At 27.2% G+C, this 16,811-nt stretch overlaps 1 protein-coding gene across 4 annotated transcripts in view; it reads left to right on the forward strand.

Annotated features, from left to right (window-relative positions):
• LOC148227885 (acetylcholine receptor subunit alpha-like) overlaps positions 1 to 16,811 on the forward strand; it is a 299,478-nt gene that overhangs the window by 158,021 nt on the left and 124,646 nt on the right. For 2 of the 4 annotated variants that reach the window (XM_088200522.1, XM_088200523.1), the window contains exon 3: positions 10,087 to 10,267. The exons of 1 other annotated variant lie outside the window; for it this stretch is intronic. In XM_088200522.1, coding sequence (XP_088056648.1) covers positions 10,087 to 10,267 — 181 coding nt within the window. Of the gene's footprint in view, positions 1 to 10,086; positions 10,268 to 16,811 lie in introns of those variants that run through there. One more of the 4 variants, XM_088200524.1, reaches the window with a different exon arrangement.

Genomic DNA, 16,811 nt, shown 5'->3' on the forward strand with positions numbered 1-16,811 from the left:
CAACATAAACATTAATTGTTTAAAGCAGTGATAATGTACCTTTTTTATGATACATGCCTTTATTATAATTTATTTATTTATAATGATTAAATCAAAGTAGGATTAATAAATAATTTTCATGCAAAAATATACATAATAATATGTTAAAATAATTAATCAATCATATTTTAGTTTATTATGGATTTTGCTTAATCCATAATATTTAACCATTCTTTAAAATAATCCCAAATAATTAGCTAACCTGCACATTTATTTTGAAACTCTTTTCAGCGAAGAGTATCAAAGTATTCAAAAGATAACTTTGATTAATTACAGGTGTATTAAAACGACCCATTTCCATTATTCTTTCCGAATGAAAAAAGCATAATTAATTCTCATCTTCCTTCTCGTTATTAATTTTTTCACATTTAATTCGCGATTAATTACCGAATTTTCATACAACCGGAGAATATCCAGTATCCGTCGGTTGATTGTGATTAATTACCATATTTTTATCATCACAACAAATTGATAAGGCGTTTTAATAATACTTTGGTATTGTTAATTAAAAAACAAATATTTATTTTAGTGCTTTGATATAATAGGGTTTGTTTGACACAAATTATTGTATTTGAGCAATTTTGAAGATTCGATTAAGTGAGACAATATTCCGGAATTTAATTAAATCCAACGAGAGAAAGGTATTCTCTAATATTTTTCGTGATCGGAATAATAATGCTTTAAATCATTTTAAAATAATGTGTACCTATTATGTAAAACTATTTATATTAACGTCAGTCTTTATAATTAATTAAGATGCTACAAAAATATATTTGTGTAATTCAAATCGAGATGCTAATTAAACATCTATTGTAATCATAGCTGCTTTAGAATAGCTTCAATATTAATTATATTAAAACACTGAAAATCGTGATAATAATACAATGCTACAATATTTTTTTTTATATTGATACAGTCTTAATAAAAAAAAATATTTAATCTAAATAAATAAATTATTTCATTGTAAGTCCAATTAAGATTTTTCTATTATCATGTATTTTTTATCTAAATCTCGCATCTATTTTTTTAATTATTTTTTTAAATACGGTATACTTTCATTGTTATTAATTCCTTACTGGGTAATTTTCCATAATTTTAGATTTAATGACTTTCAGCAAATTTGTAAAGATTTTTTCTTCTATTTGTCTTCTTTGTGTATTCTATTCTACGTGTATATAAAATCACACACATATTTTGAATTGGCGTATTATTAACTATTTAGAAAAAAGCATCACAATATTATTTTTTGTTAAACGCTAACATAATCCCACTTCATGAAGCGTACATTTTTGAGAGATTGTAAGAAGCCGGGATGACAACAATGTTATTATAATATAAATAATGCTTTAACGCATCCACCGAGAACGTATTCATGCTTATACACATTTACGTGTACGTGGTTATGAATAAAGACTTCACGTCGTAGCGAACGTAACAACAAAGCGTGATCCCCTAAAATATTTATGAGACAGACACAAGCAGCGCGACATTTCAGCATTGTTGTACTTTTCGGAAATTCTCAGTTGTATTTGAGAAAAAATTCCCTACTGTAAGTACATACATATATACGATATGTTTTGCGATGATCGGCTGGTGGAAAATGACGACCGACCATCAATCAGCTTTGAGAAATGACACGTCCTAAATATGCTTTTTGGATATAAAAAACCCCACACAAACATGTACGTTTGTGTATACCCATTACATGGTGAACCCCAAATAATTCTCTTAAATGTATCATACATATATAGACTTAACCCGGGTTCATCCTATTTCACTCATCTTATCTCGCACAAGCAGCTCCCTTTACCTTTCCACTATATAACACATATACAATAATATCGTAATAACTCAAGTAAACTTTAAGATTCTTAAGCAAAGATAACCGTTAGATTACCAGAGTCTGCCTTTTATAATAGTTAACTTTAGCGTTGATCTTAATAGCTAAAAAAATATACCACTCTTATAGATTGTATTGATATATTTATATCGTAGATATAATACCGAATAACTTACCAAGACTTCCAGCGGTTTGAAACTTTGTCTTGATTGATAAACTTCTGTTTAGTGTCTGGTGTGGATATTAACCGCTTCGCTGTTATGCTCGTGTGATTTATTTCGAGCTTAATTAGTTTCATTAAGATTGACAAGCGCTTAATTATCGTTCTTTACTAATGTTCTAACAGGCTATAAATTAATGTAATACAAATTTTAAGATTTGCCATTATTACTATAATAAAAAAATGTGTGACTTATACAGCGAGAAACAAATTATTACTGTGTCAAATGTGAAAAATTGCAGCTTAATCAAAAGGTTGTTATAGACAGTACAGTCCGATACAGAATAATTGTTGAATTTATTGAAGAGCTCACGTTTGTATCTCTTCAAATGTATAATTATGTATCGAAGTCAATGTATTTTTGTCTGCTTTTTTAGTGTAAACAAGGGGCATTAGTTCTAAAAAAATAGGTAAAAAGTCTATGCAGTCCAATTAGATCGTATCGTCAAACTTTGCCATAGTAGCGAAGTTTGAAAATGTCTGCTGTGTGGCACTTTATAGCGAAACTATTGTGGTCACTTTCTGTTGATCACAAAAATCATAAAAAAAATGCTTTTAAATTGCTATCGTATCTGGTGGATTATTAAATAAACATATATTTCTTGATTTTAAAAATCACATTTTATTATAATTAAATATCGTGATATTTAATTATAATAAAATCGAGCTAAGTTATGCATAATGACATATATTCGTTGTAAACTATTATTATTAAAATATATGTAACTAATTTATAGACTCATTTCATAGCGACATTTTTTATAAATACATTTATTTTAATAATATAAATAATTATATATAATATCATGTTACTGGTTTATAACTATTTTCATGTTTAAAATTACTTATTAGCTAAATTTAATTTAAAATAATAATATTAAACAAACATTTGTTTATTATAAATTAATAAAAAAATTTAAAAACAACTTTTTTTAATTGAATTATTAAACTTATTAATAATTAAAAAATCAAATTAAATTCTGTTTTCCTTGAAAAAATTTTCAAGGAAAAAATAAAAATGTCAAAATATTAAAAATATTTTTTTTACATTTTTTTTGCTCAATTAAGATTAGGATTAAAAATATATCTTGTAAATATCTTGACTGAGTCTGATCCGCCTTGTCAAATAATGGTAATTCATATTTCAAACTTAGGAACAGGAAATTAGCAACTCGTTTTGACAAAAGGTTAATTACAATTAAATAATATTTATAACCAAAATTACGCAATTTCACAGATCATCTACCCGCCAGCACATTATCTATTTGTAAACACCAGAAAAATTATACTTCTGTGGCTTAGGATACGTGATAGACAATGCGTCTCTCCTGCGTAAAAACCTCTATTGTCATTATCTTCTTCAATAACGACTTTAAAAAATTTCACCCTGTAGTTTAAATTATTTAATGCGTGACTATATTTTGTTGCTTAAATAATCAAACGATGTAAATGCCTTATTTACATCTGCATCTGTGATTCACAAAATCTGTCTCTAATCAAGAGTATAATAAATATGCTGCTTTATTACATCGTCAAACGACCAACCGATTCGAGATTAGAGGGTCAGAGATGATCAGAAATGAGCTCAGACAGCAGACTGCCGAAAAAAATCCGCAGTCTATGTAATATAACTTGACACTATTTTTCTGTGGTAAATTGTACATAATAAAAATAAAATGGTATAAGATTTTTCAACGTCTATTTTGGCTGCAAAGTCACACTCATTCGGTATCAAAACCCGAAAATCTTTGCCTGTATAATCAAGATTATATAGAGGAAGTGAAACTGTCTTATATATAATATTTATTCATCTTATATTTGTCAAGAGCAGCAATTTAAAACATTACTTGCCCAAATTATGTAAGCAGGCGTGTCCGGTGTACGCAGATTTTTATTTATTTTCTTCTTATCCAAAGCCCAAAAAAGGCACAAATAAAAACGTGGACGTTGAAATTCTGCATCATAACTTGCAGAGTTTCCGTTTCCGGTACACGGCGATGATTTGACCCACATACGAAAGTATGTTTCCGCTTCCGCTCCGGAACCTTTCCATACTTTTCAACTCTGACAATACTTTTTGTGCTATCTCTGATACGCTCTGTCTGTCTACCTTTTACTACTTTCAAAGACACACACATTCTATGTATATTTGCCGGTGAAACTTGATAATGCAAATTATGCGCGGTATTATAATAAAATGTTTATTGTGCGGGTGATGAACGAGTGATACGTCGGAGCTTTCAGAGATAAAACGGATAGGAATAAGAGAAGAAGCGAGATAAAAAAAACCCGACGTCACGACGTGAAAATCGAGAAAGGTTGTAAAAAATGAAAAGCCGAGAAAAATAAGCGGGTGAAATACGACAACCATAAAATGGCATGTTTTATTATATTTCCCCGTTCCTGCCGTATGCAGTTACAAACAAACATGTGCTTGTGTTCCGTTTTATGTTATTATTTTTTAGCATTTCCCGCAATCTCACTTAAAGTATGGTGGTTTTTCTGTGCTTTTTAAGTAATTTATTTAGATACTAATGTACCGTCCGAAGAAGCAACTCTTATATATTTAATAATGCGATATATGTGTTTACATTACATTATGATATTTATTTTGTTCAGACAAAATAAAAAGAGAAATATACTAAACTAGGCTACAAATATGCCCCGCGAGTTGGGAGTAATATAACGAAACAGTTAAGAGTTGTGAGATATGACTGTATGTGGTGCTCCCATTGCTTCGCATTCCGCAGTCACGTCGCGCAATTATAATTCGACTGCATCTTCAATGCGTTGTGTAGCGCTTTTTTTGATATTTTTCTCATTAAATTACCCATGGATATAGCTTGTTATTGTCAAAGCCAAAAAATATGAAAATAGTAGATTTCGAATGTCGTGCTTTTAAAGCAAGGGAAGCTTAGATTATTTTGTTATCGAATTAGATGACAAAGCATTATGTTTATTATGCGATGACATTATGTCTGTACTTAAATTAAATAACATGTGTCATCTTTACCAGATTGAGCACTCTAAACGATATTCACAACTTGCAAAAAAGCAACGATAAAAAAATTTAAAATTTCAGTGTATTTTGTTTATTACAAGACATTTTTTCCTAAAATAAAACATAAAAAATGAGACTACAACTCAGCTACTGAGTATTTAATTTATTTTTCAAATAAAATAAAGCCGTTTCCCGATGGTAAATTAATAAAGTCTTGTATAATTATCACAGCCTTGTTTTAATTATTAGACTTTCAGTGAAAACAGTCACTAGAAGTGTAAAGCACATTGTGAATGACATCAATAGCCAATTTAATAATAAAATAAACGATTTTATAATATTTTTTTTGGCATTACCCAGTCGTTTCTAAACATTTTATGCTTCTTAACGCCCTCGCGCGTTTGGTGAAAACTGTCACTAGAAGTTTTGAGCACATTGTGAATGACATCAATAGCCAATTTAACAGCAAAGTAAACGATTTTATAATATTTTTTTGCCATTACTCAGTCGTTTCTAAGCATGATATGCCTCTTAACGCCCTAGCGCGTTTTGTCAAATTATAATAAGTGCACTTAACGAAAAGGCAAGTTAAAAATAAAATTTTAAAAAAAACTGTTTTTAGAGGGTAATTCAAACATTTAGTTACTTAGTGAGGGACTGGTTTACATCACATTAAATCAAAAATATAAATTATAAATGATAAATATTTTGTTATAAAAGTTAAATAAAGAATTAATGCATAAAAAATACTTGTAAAATGCGGATCTATAGACGTATGCTTAAATTTTAGAAGTACGTCAATTACGAATATTACATTTAACAAAAAACGAGCAGTACTGTGAAATATGCTTCAATATCTCACTCATATTATTAAAGAACTAAAGTACAAACTAAACCAAATCATTTTTTTCTATACGTATATAATATTCTCTATTAGCAGAAATAGTTTATTATTTATAAATTAAACCTGAACTAGCTTAATTTGAATCAATTATCACGATACTCGTCTATGAGTTTAGCAAAATCTAGGAAAACCTAATTTGCAATAATCGACCGTATGTCTAATTATATGATAATCACTAATTCCAACTCCTTAACACCATAAAAATAATACCACTTGATTAGGTATTATTTATAAACTAATACCATTAAGTGAGATTAATAAATTCCGAGAATATGTAATCTATGATGATGGATTAAAATTATAATTATATATTAATCAATAATTTTGATCTCCCAGACACGATAGAAATATATAGAATTTAAACCCAGGTCTCGTGTCTCGTGCTGATCAAATATTAATTGGTTGGAATAAAATATTAGTAACATCTTTTGAAATACTAGTAGTGACAATGTACTTATTGAGACGCTTTTTATGATATATGTTTATAGTATGTAGAAATAATTTCCTATAATAAAATTTTCAATTACCTCTAGATAATATTATCCTGAAAATATATTATTAGCTTACCTAACATTTTTAATGATGTAAAAAAATATTGCAAATAATTTCCATAAACTTGTATTGTTTCAATCTAAATCTATGAATAAAACTTTAAAATTAAAGTCAAAGAACTGCTAAGCTTAACTATTTATTTAATAAAAGCAATAATAAGCTTTTGCCCTGTTTTTATTGACAATTTTCTCCTTAGATAATAACATTACGATATTTAAAAAAAATATTTTTTTTCAGTGATAATGTGAGATTTTTATAGCTCTTGGATCAACATACTAAACGTATAGTTAAATTTACACAATATGTACATACATTTATTTTGCATAAAATTAATCGATAGCTAATAAATACTCTATAAAAATATTTAAATACAACTGAAATATCGAAAAAAACTGGGCTTCGTTTCGCGATGATATTGCTAGTCTGTTTTCCATTGTATCAACAATTAATTGTTCGCCATTGTGTGTTGAACAAAATTTTCGCTGTGGAAAATCTTTACGATTCGACGCATTCTGTTCATATATACATATATATGAAGTAAAAAAATATTCGCGAATTCTACTCGATTTTTATGCCGAAAAAAATAAATATAAGGACACGAGGGAATTTATAATAAAACTCGCACGCGATTGTATTAATCACTCATGCGTCGGAAACCGAAATAAATTGAATCTATAAATAAATTGAAAGTGTATCGACGCATTGGGTTAACCGCAGAAATATTTATAACTTCCTCGCTTATTTATCGGTTTAATTCGAACGCATTGCCGGAACGTGTTCAAAATTGCTAACTTTGGGTTTAACTCAAGTAACTTACTCATTTTCTGTTGCACAGGGTTGAGTTATTTTAGCGAATAATAATAAACTAAAAAATATGTGTTGGAAACTATAAGGGTTATTATGATGTCTATTTTATTTAAGAAATGCCTTAAAACACATGAGCCATAATTTTCGATAGAAGTTAATTTCCGCTCTAAAACATAAAACAACAAGCTGTGGAGATAGTAAATGACTTGGTGTATTTCGAGTAGGCTAAGATAAAAGTTGAGAACTTTAAGTCATATGATGCCGCTACTATGCGGTGGACCTAAAATAGCAGGTTTTGGTAATCAGACAGTTTTTACTGGCGGGTCGAGTTGTATAATTGTCAGCTGTGTTTTCAGTAAAACAGCTGAGATTGACGTGATATGTTCTCGCATCAGCAGATCTAGACATTTATTTGCGTTAACACAGTCAGTTCGAGAGCTATCTATTTCATCATATTCATAATTGAGAAAGAGATGGCAAATTTTGATTAATGCCCCTACTATTTATTAGCTATAAATCACACGATACGGATATACGTTCGATATACTTATCACTATTCTTGTTTATATTTTAAACAAATTTATAAAAATTAAAATCATTACTATATTTTTTATATTTATCAATCAATCAGAGTATTGATAAGTATAATAAACGTATATCCGTATCGTGTATTTTAGAGCTTATAGTAGAATAATTATAAAATGGATTGCTCTCGTACTGATTGTGTTAACGCAAATAGAGCTTAGACCGTCGGATCTATAGACATCAGCGGATCGATGTGTGTCATTGGCTTGTCTTTGCTGCTATGATTTCATGATATCTTAGTTTCATCTCCCTCTTGCATCACCAAGGGTCACATTTTTGATATACTGAATTCAGACGTCTCTGGCGAATCGCAGATGAGGATGTTTGCGAATAATTGCATCGCTTTTTGAACTCATGCCTTAAAATGGTAACGATTTAGATGGCTGCTTTGGCGATCATTAATCAAAAGATAAAAAAAAATAGTAATATAATACATTATTTAAATATCGCACGGCATTTTCAAACGAAGAGTGGCTTTTAGCGGTACTTATGTGTGATTTACATTTTGAGACGGATGTGCTATAAGGTGTTCCATATTTAACTTTGTAGTCACAAGATCTCTCTTCCATTATTGTGTGAAATACTGCGTGTGAACTTAAGAGCCGTGTTAATTTATATTTTCGCTTGTTCGAAATAATTACTAATAAATTATAAAAAAATGTGCTCTTACAATAGCATATATTGTCTGAAATGTTTTTATCGTTATGTAAGGTCTTAATTTAAAAGTTATGATTCATCCTTAACCTATATGTATTTTAATATTGTATATAAATTAAGTTATTTCGTCTTTATAGTAAATTTGTTGTATAATGTTATTATTCTTCCGTCGTTTGTCTTTTCTCCTTAATGAAAAAGATGGAGAATATTAGGACTCGGGCTAAGTGCTTCTTACTCGCTTTGGAAATGCTACGATCTTTCAATATTTTTTCGAGTCGGCCCATTGATCACTTCATTGAGGCACTGTCTAAGAAAGGGGAAATAAACCAGCCTTTGGTGAAAATATAAAAAAAAACTACAGCGAAATCGTTGGCTTAATTCGCAGGCAATTTCGCCAGTGGCGTGCGGCCTCGAATCGTTTATTATATTTTTATTTTCGTCCAAAATCCAAACGTTTTTATTTTCGTGCTCATTCGGCGTGGACAGTTTCCGCCGGAGGCAGCGTTTGAGGTCGTTATTGTTGGACAAAACTGGAAAAAAGTTTTCTTCTTCTGCGGGCCAAATTTAATATTCTCGCGGCGAATAGCTTTTCGCGAGAGGAGAAAAATACAATATTAGTCGCCATTATGAATGTGAGGCAGAAATCGCGCGACGGAAGGGAGATAAGTGTTCTCAAAAGCGAATACATCACTTTTATAAATTATTTCCTAAGAGTAATTCCGGCCGAATTTTCACCGCGGTTTAATAATAAAAACCAGATGTTGCCTGAGGCGAAATAGATTAAAGGAAATGTTTTATGCTAATTTTAAGTTCGAGTAATTTTAATTAATGTATGTATGTAAATATCGCTAAAAAAGTGTAATATTTAAAGACGTTTACGTAGCACAATATATTATATTTCTTATGCTATCATTAAGAAGTTAATAAATTTATTTATTAATTTTTTTTTTTTATATAGACATATTAAATATAATATAATCATTTTTATGTCACAGTATTAATTGATTCAATTCCAGTCAAATCAAAGTGTATGGTCCGTACTCAGTTTACAACGAACTAATATGTCGATTTATCTTAATTAACAAAAAAATATTAATTGTATTTTTATAATAAATATTTTCATAGTAACATAAATTATTGATTTGATTTAGAAATAAATAACATATTCAAAGTATTTATATAGTTGGATAATCCATACAAATACCATTACAAGAAACTTTAAACTAGAACATTTTGTTGGGGTAAAACCCAACCGGAAAATGTCCCATCGTCCCTAATCCTATATAATCTCTTTTGATACTGTGTTGTAGATATTCAAACGAAATTATACATTTTTTATGTACTTTATATATAAAAAATAACTTATAATATGACAATAATGTAATAATACAATGTATATATCGATCATAGTATGAATGCGGATATGAATGTCCTCGGGCAAATAGTTAGATAGAGCATAGTAGAAACATATTGTCTTACAGCGCGGACGGTAACTTCGAAGTAACGCTCGCAACCAAAGCAACCATCTACCACCAAGGGCTGGTGGAATGGAAACCACCGGCCATCTACAAATCGTCTTGTGAGATAGACGTCGAGTATTTCCCATTCGACGAACAGACCTGCGTGCTCAAGTTCGGTAGTTGGACTTACGACGGATTTAAGGTGAGGCCAACATCAGGCACACAGGCTCATGGGGAATGCTTTTCAAAAATTACTATATATTATATATAATGAACCGAGAGCCCTATTAGTAACACTTTTTTAACATAACACTTGTGTACATAAATTAATATATAAACGTCACCCAATCGTGTATCATTTAAATAAAATCATTTGATCATTTATGTGCGTTTGATTTAAATCATTATGTTTTAGCTGCGGTGGCGGAGCGAAGCGAGCAATTATATGGTGTATCTGAGATAAAACGATCTTAAATGTTAGTTTTCAATTTCAATAATTTTATTGTATTTAAATAAAAGTAAGTTTTTCTTCAATATACTCCATTTTCCCCAATAATAAGTAGTCTTACAAAGCCTTTTAAAATAATAAATACCTCTTTTCTATTATTATTATTATTCGTTTTTTTTTATATCACATTAAAATATTTTTTAACCCGTATATTGTGTTGTACCATTTTAAAAGCTTGGTTGCAATTCGTTTTGGCAGTAGTTTAAATTTATTAAAATTAAAGCTTTCTAAAGAGCTTTTAATAAAATAATATTAAATGAGCAAGGTCTGTATTATATGTTGGATGCACTAAAACATCCTAGTCAAGTTGCAATAATTTTTTAAATGTTTTATTTATATGGCATTTTCATTAAATGACAACGCCTTTTTCCAACGCAATCTGTTGATTGTGAGCAGTACTTAGTGGAACGGCTTGGTATCTGAAGCTCATAGTATATGCTATTTTTCCAATCTTACCAGATTTTCGTATACATATATAATTATCGTTAATGAATAATTTAGCTTTATTTTTTTTATGTTATATGTTAAGTTGAAAATATTTTTGATGTAAAAATTAGCTATTAAGCTAAATACATTAATAAAATAAATAAATTAGCAAGATCTATATAATTTTTTTATTAAAATCTGATTTAAATACATATTTTTACAACAAATCTGCGCTACAACCAATTACTAAAAATAGTAGTATTCCATTTAAATAATAAATATAATACTATTTTTTAATACTAACTTTATTTTCTTAAAATATATATCTTTTCATAATGAATTTTAATTTTTTATAAAGATTTTCAATTTATTTCGTGTGTCATACATTAAAAAACTTTTTGATCATGTTAAAAAACTTTTGTCAGTCGTATTGTTAAATATAATTAATATACTTTATTATTTTTATTGATAAACATAATTGACACAAATGTTCTCTCGTTGAGTTTAAAAACCTCTTTTGAAGCTAAATCCCTATTTGTATTTTGCTCAAATAATTATTTTTAGTAATGTCGTTATTAAAAAAATCAAAAAAAATTTTTTGGTTGCAAAATTACAAAATAATTGGTAAAAATTATGTTGTTATTACTTATGTGATAAATAGCAACACAATTATTTGATCCATATCTTAGGAATACATACTTATAGTTACCATAAGCTTAAACATAACATTAAACTGGTTTAAAAAATAGATTTTGTAAATATAACGACCAAGTTCATAATTTAATTTAATTCTTTATATTGTTTCAAAATATTCGCTATTTATAATGTAAAAGTCGTAACATTGTTACAAAAAAATATTATTAAAAAAGTCAAATTTTTTTATATAAAAATAAAATTGAACTAAAAAAATAATGTTTTTTTGCCATTTAATTCGCCATTTTTAAAATTAAACTTATTCAAAAAGATATCTATTAAGTTTGTCAGCTAGCTAGCCCCTCTTCAATATAATATGGTCGCTATTTAAAATATAAAAACTTTGACTTTGTTAAAAAAACATCCTAGAAAAAAAAATTTAAGGGTCAAAAACTTTTTTAAATATATATAAAAATTAAATAAAATTATAAACAAATGATAAAAAAAAGCCTATTTGTTTCAAAATGGCGAGTTATAAAAAATAAAAAAAAGATTTTGTAGATATAATAACCAAGTTCATAATTTAATTTGACTCTTTATATTGTTTCAAAATGGCCGCTATTCAAAATGTAAAAACCGTAACATTGTTTCAAAAAAAATTATTAGTTAACCTAATTCGCCATATTTTTAAAAATGGCCGTTTTACTAAGTAAAAAAGGAGAATTTTTTTTTAGATAAAAATAAAAAGGAACTAAAAAAAGAATGTTTTTTTGTCATTTAATTTGCCATTTTTAATATTAAACTTATTAAAAAAAATATATCGACTAAATTTGTTAGCTACTAGCCGCTCTTAAATTTATAATTATTTTAGCTTTTTTAGAACAACATCCTAAAAAGAAAAATCAAGAATCTAAAAAAAATTTGAATAGAAATGGAAATAAATTAAAATGTTATTTTTTCTGAAGACGCGATAAAACTGCCGTAGCTTTAACACTTTAATATAAAACTGGTTTGAATAAAAGGTCTTATTAATATCTCGACTTAGTTCAACAACTAGCCTGATCTGCAACCTTGTTTTAAAATGGCCGCTATTTAAAATATCAAAACTTTGACTTTATTAAAAAAACATCATAGAGAGAAAAATTTAAAAGTCAAAAACTTTTTTAAATATAAATAAAAATTAAATAAAATCTCAAAAAAATCCAAATTTAAAAAAATCCTATTTGTTTCAAAATGGCAAGTTATAAAAAAATTACAAATTTGTAGCTTCATTAAAAAAAAATCTAGAAATAAAAATGTCAAATATATTTATATATTTTATTATTGTTTTACCCCATAAGGATTTGTTGTACCCCATATTATCAAGCCGTTTTTTTTAAATCTCAGAAAAACAACTAACACAAATGAAATTTAAGTATATATTTTTTACAACACAATTTAAATTATAAATATGTAGCTAAGATTGTTTTATCTAAGTTTTTTGTGTACGTTTAAAGCTCGCTGCGCCACGTTACCGTACCTATTATACTATTAATCAGATGTATATTGATTGATTTTGATTAAAGAGTAGTAATGTTATATTTGATATTTATTAAAGAAATAATTTAAAATGTATATATTTTAATATTCAGTTATATTACAAGATCAAATTAAATACAAAATTACTCACTCTTTCATCCGTATAATATATGTAAATGCACGTTAGATTTCATTCGAAATATTCATTTTCATCACATAGCTTATAAAAAGCTTGCTTGGTTTTGATTTGGTTGATTCTTATATATTGTTATTGTGTATATTTATTTATGAAATCTACGCAAAGCTTTACATTGCAGGTCCAGACGTGATCGATAGATACCGGCGACTTTTCGCATTATTATAAATTAACGTATGTCGAACCGTTGTTAAAACAATTTCAAATCTGAGGGCGTGAGTTACACATTACCGAAATGGATTTTCAATGTTTGTTAGCGGCACTTTCTTCGTTTATCCTGAGTAAGCTCTCCAACCACCCCCGCCTCGAAACGCTCCCTCAACCCAACATCCAAAGGCTGACAGGAATCTGCTTAAGTGCGCCTCCCCCTCCTGTCTCGTTTGCCTATGTTGTGTGTATGTTTCAATGCAATGCATTGTACAATGTGTTGATGTGGCATCATCAATTTTCATTAAAATTGCGATAATTTAATAGAATATAATTGCTCAATGGGTTTTTGCGATAAAACATCAAACGTGACGGATCAATTTGGCTTTTGTCGAGTTTTCCTGGGCAAATTACGATGCGAGTTACTTCCGGTCATTGCTTCCCGATTTTCGGCATAATTTCGTATTAGAATTCTGCTGAAAAATATAATTTTTTTAACTCATGAATAGATAGGGTGGACATTTTAAAGGGTTTACGCAGTCATTAATTTATTGCGCAAATTGATCAAAAATCTTTTGTGGTTATTACAATATAAATCAATACTACTAATAGTTGTTGAATCTTAGAACCCGCAAGATATATTTTAAATACAGTACTTATATAATTTCCATTATTCAGTTGTAAAATAGGGAGTAGCTACAGAAACAAATTTAGTCATTGATTAATTTTAAATTCACTAGCTTAATATAATTTTGCCAAATATGTAAATTATTACCTATATGTAAATAACAGATTAGTTAGCATAGCCAATCTACATCAAAGATATGTATTTACTATATAACTAGCTAGCTATATAAATCTAAAAAAAAATAGGTGCTTATATTTTCAATAAAAATAATCTATTTTACACAAAGCTTATGCCTCTTTACTTCCGTATTAGGTTTTCAATATTTTATTTTATCATTTTCATATTTATGTTAAATATTACTGAAAGAGAAAATCTGATAAATTTAGAAGGGCGCCGCCCCCTTCCCAGCTCCTACATCTCTCCCTAAAACTTTGCCCGAACCAAAAACTTTTCCTTCTAATATTTGTACTAAGCGATAATTTTATTTTTTATTATTATATTTATTTGGAAAAAAATATAAATAAGCGACCAAACGTGTTATTAAATTCAATGAATATTTTAATCTAATCAATTTTTATTATATATTATATGAAATATAATATTTATATTTATAAATTAATAAAAAATATATAATTTAGTTTAGTATAAGAACTTCATAAATCTATTTTTGAACTAACTTTCATAACAAATATAATATATAAAACTGTGTCTAAGCACAGTTTTGGCTATTAAATTTCTGTATTATATTTAATAGTATTGCCAAGAGTCTGATAATTTTAGAAAAGCACTTCTCCCTCCCCCACCCCATATTCTCCCCCTGAAACGTCTGAACCAACAACTTTTTAAAATATTGGTATGAGCGGATGATATTTTTTTTATTCTAACAATATATAATATGAAACGTAAAATAATTGATTAAACGTGTTTTTATCGCGGAAATAATAAATTGATTAAAAAATAACAAAATAAATGGGAGCAATTATATTAAATTAAATTAAATTAAATTAATAATTATTATTAATACAATCATTTAAAAAAAGTATAAGTATTTGTAAGTATAATTTCTTAGTTTCATTATTGTAATAAAATGTTTTATTGATGGAAATAAATCTGTCTATAAAACTTTATTACATAGGAAAAGAAAAATTACAGTTTTTGGTTAACATGTGATTTAAAAGAATTCTATGTGTAATGGTTTCATTATATTAAGTGAGGTTAATAAAAATGTCAAATCAAAATATAAATACTGTAAAATAGTTAATATTAACATTTGTATTTTATTGCTTTTTTTATTATTTAATTGTATTATATTAAAAAATATATTTATTTTAATATTTTTAAGCATTCTTTAAAAAATTTTTTATTATTTTATGTTTTAAACATTTTTTGTTGTAAGATTGTAAGTGATCCTAAAATAAATTTGACTTTATTTTCAATAATTTTGAATAAATTTAATATGATATATTTTTAAAATATGTTTTCAATTATCTTTATATTTGATAATCAAAAAGCTTATACAAAAAAGATATGCTTAAATAAAATTTAATTTAAAACTTTTTATATTCTAATTAAAGCTTGATTCTCTATGTACAGACTAATAAAGAATTCTTTAGATCAACCATCAAATTTTATAACTAAAATAATCATTGCTAAACTCATATATTTAAGTTAAAAGCTATTCAAAGTACATGAATCTAGTCTGTGTTTTTCTGATTTACTAATTTATTTATTTATTATTAACAATAATGAAAGATCTGATGAAAAAATAACAATATGAGAACTTGCATTAGGCGTAATTATTTAAATTTAGGGTAGGAAATAAATATTAAATTAGTTTTACAATAATATCAAAATTTATTTACTCATAAGTTTATATTTATTAAATATTTATATTTGTAAATGTCTTTTGTTATATATTTTTTTAATTAAAGTTTGAATTATTTTTTTGTTTTTAATCTTACTGGTCGTTCACAATACAACTTACAAAAAGTTATATTTTTATGTTATATACATATGTATATAAAGCACATTCAATTTTAATTTATAATATTTTAAAAACGCAATTTTTTACTTCTTGAAAATGAAGCATTCACGTCAAAACCAATTCGGTGCTTACTATATTAAGAACGATCAGCTGGTTGTTTTTTAAAGATTTTTATAACATATTTTAAGACTTATACGTATTTTTTTACTTTGCTATCGGATTTGATTATAATTAGTTTTTAAATATGGTTAATTTTAATTCAATAAGTATGTGTTAAAACTTTTTATTTATTTTTCATTTTATTGAAAAATAAGATTAAATTTTAAAATTGATTACACTATGAATGAAGATTTTTGCGTTATAATTAGATAAAGTAAATTAAAACTAAATTTCTTATAGTGAAAGAGCGCAATTTTTTTTACTTTTAGTCAAGCATTCACGTCAATGGCAATAAAATGGTTTAGTGCTTGCTATAATGAGAATGCTCTGATTGCAAATAATTTTAAAAAACTTATTGATCGTTCAAATTAGGACCAGGACAGGATGATTTTGCGACTTCCGAGAAGTGATTTTGTGCTCTCCAATTAGATAATGAACTAAACTATGTCTAAAAAATCATATAATTTCCCACTTCTAGGAAGTCAAAAACTCACGTCAAAACCCACACTACTATAGGAAATTAAATTTTAGTTTTTTAGGATACAGA

Source organism: Plectrocnemia conspersa, unplaced genomic scaffold (genome assembly GCF_051122295.1).
Source record: "Plectrocnemia conspersa isolate PC_06_02 unplaced genomic scaffold, ASM5112229v1 ptg000012l, whole genome shotgun sequence".
In the NCBI taxonomy this organism is placed as follows: domain Eukaryota; kingdom Metazoa; phylum Arthropoda; class Insecta; order Trichoptera; family Polycentropodidae; genus Plectrocnemia; species Plectrocnemia conspersa.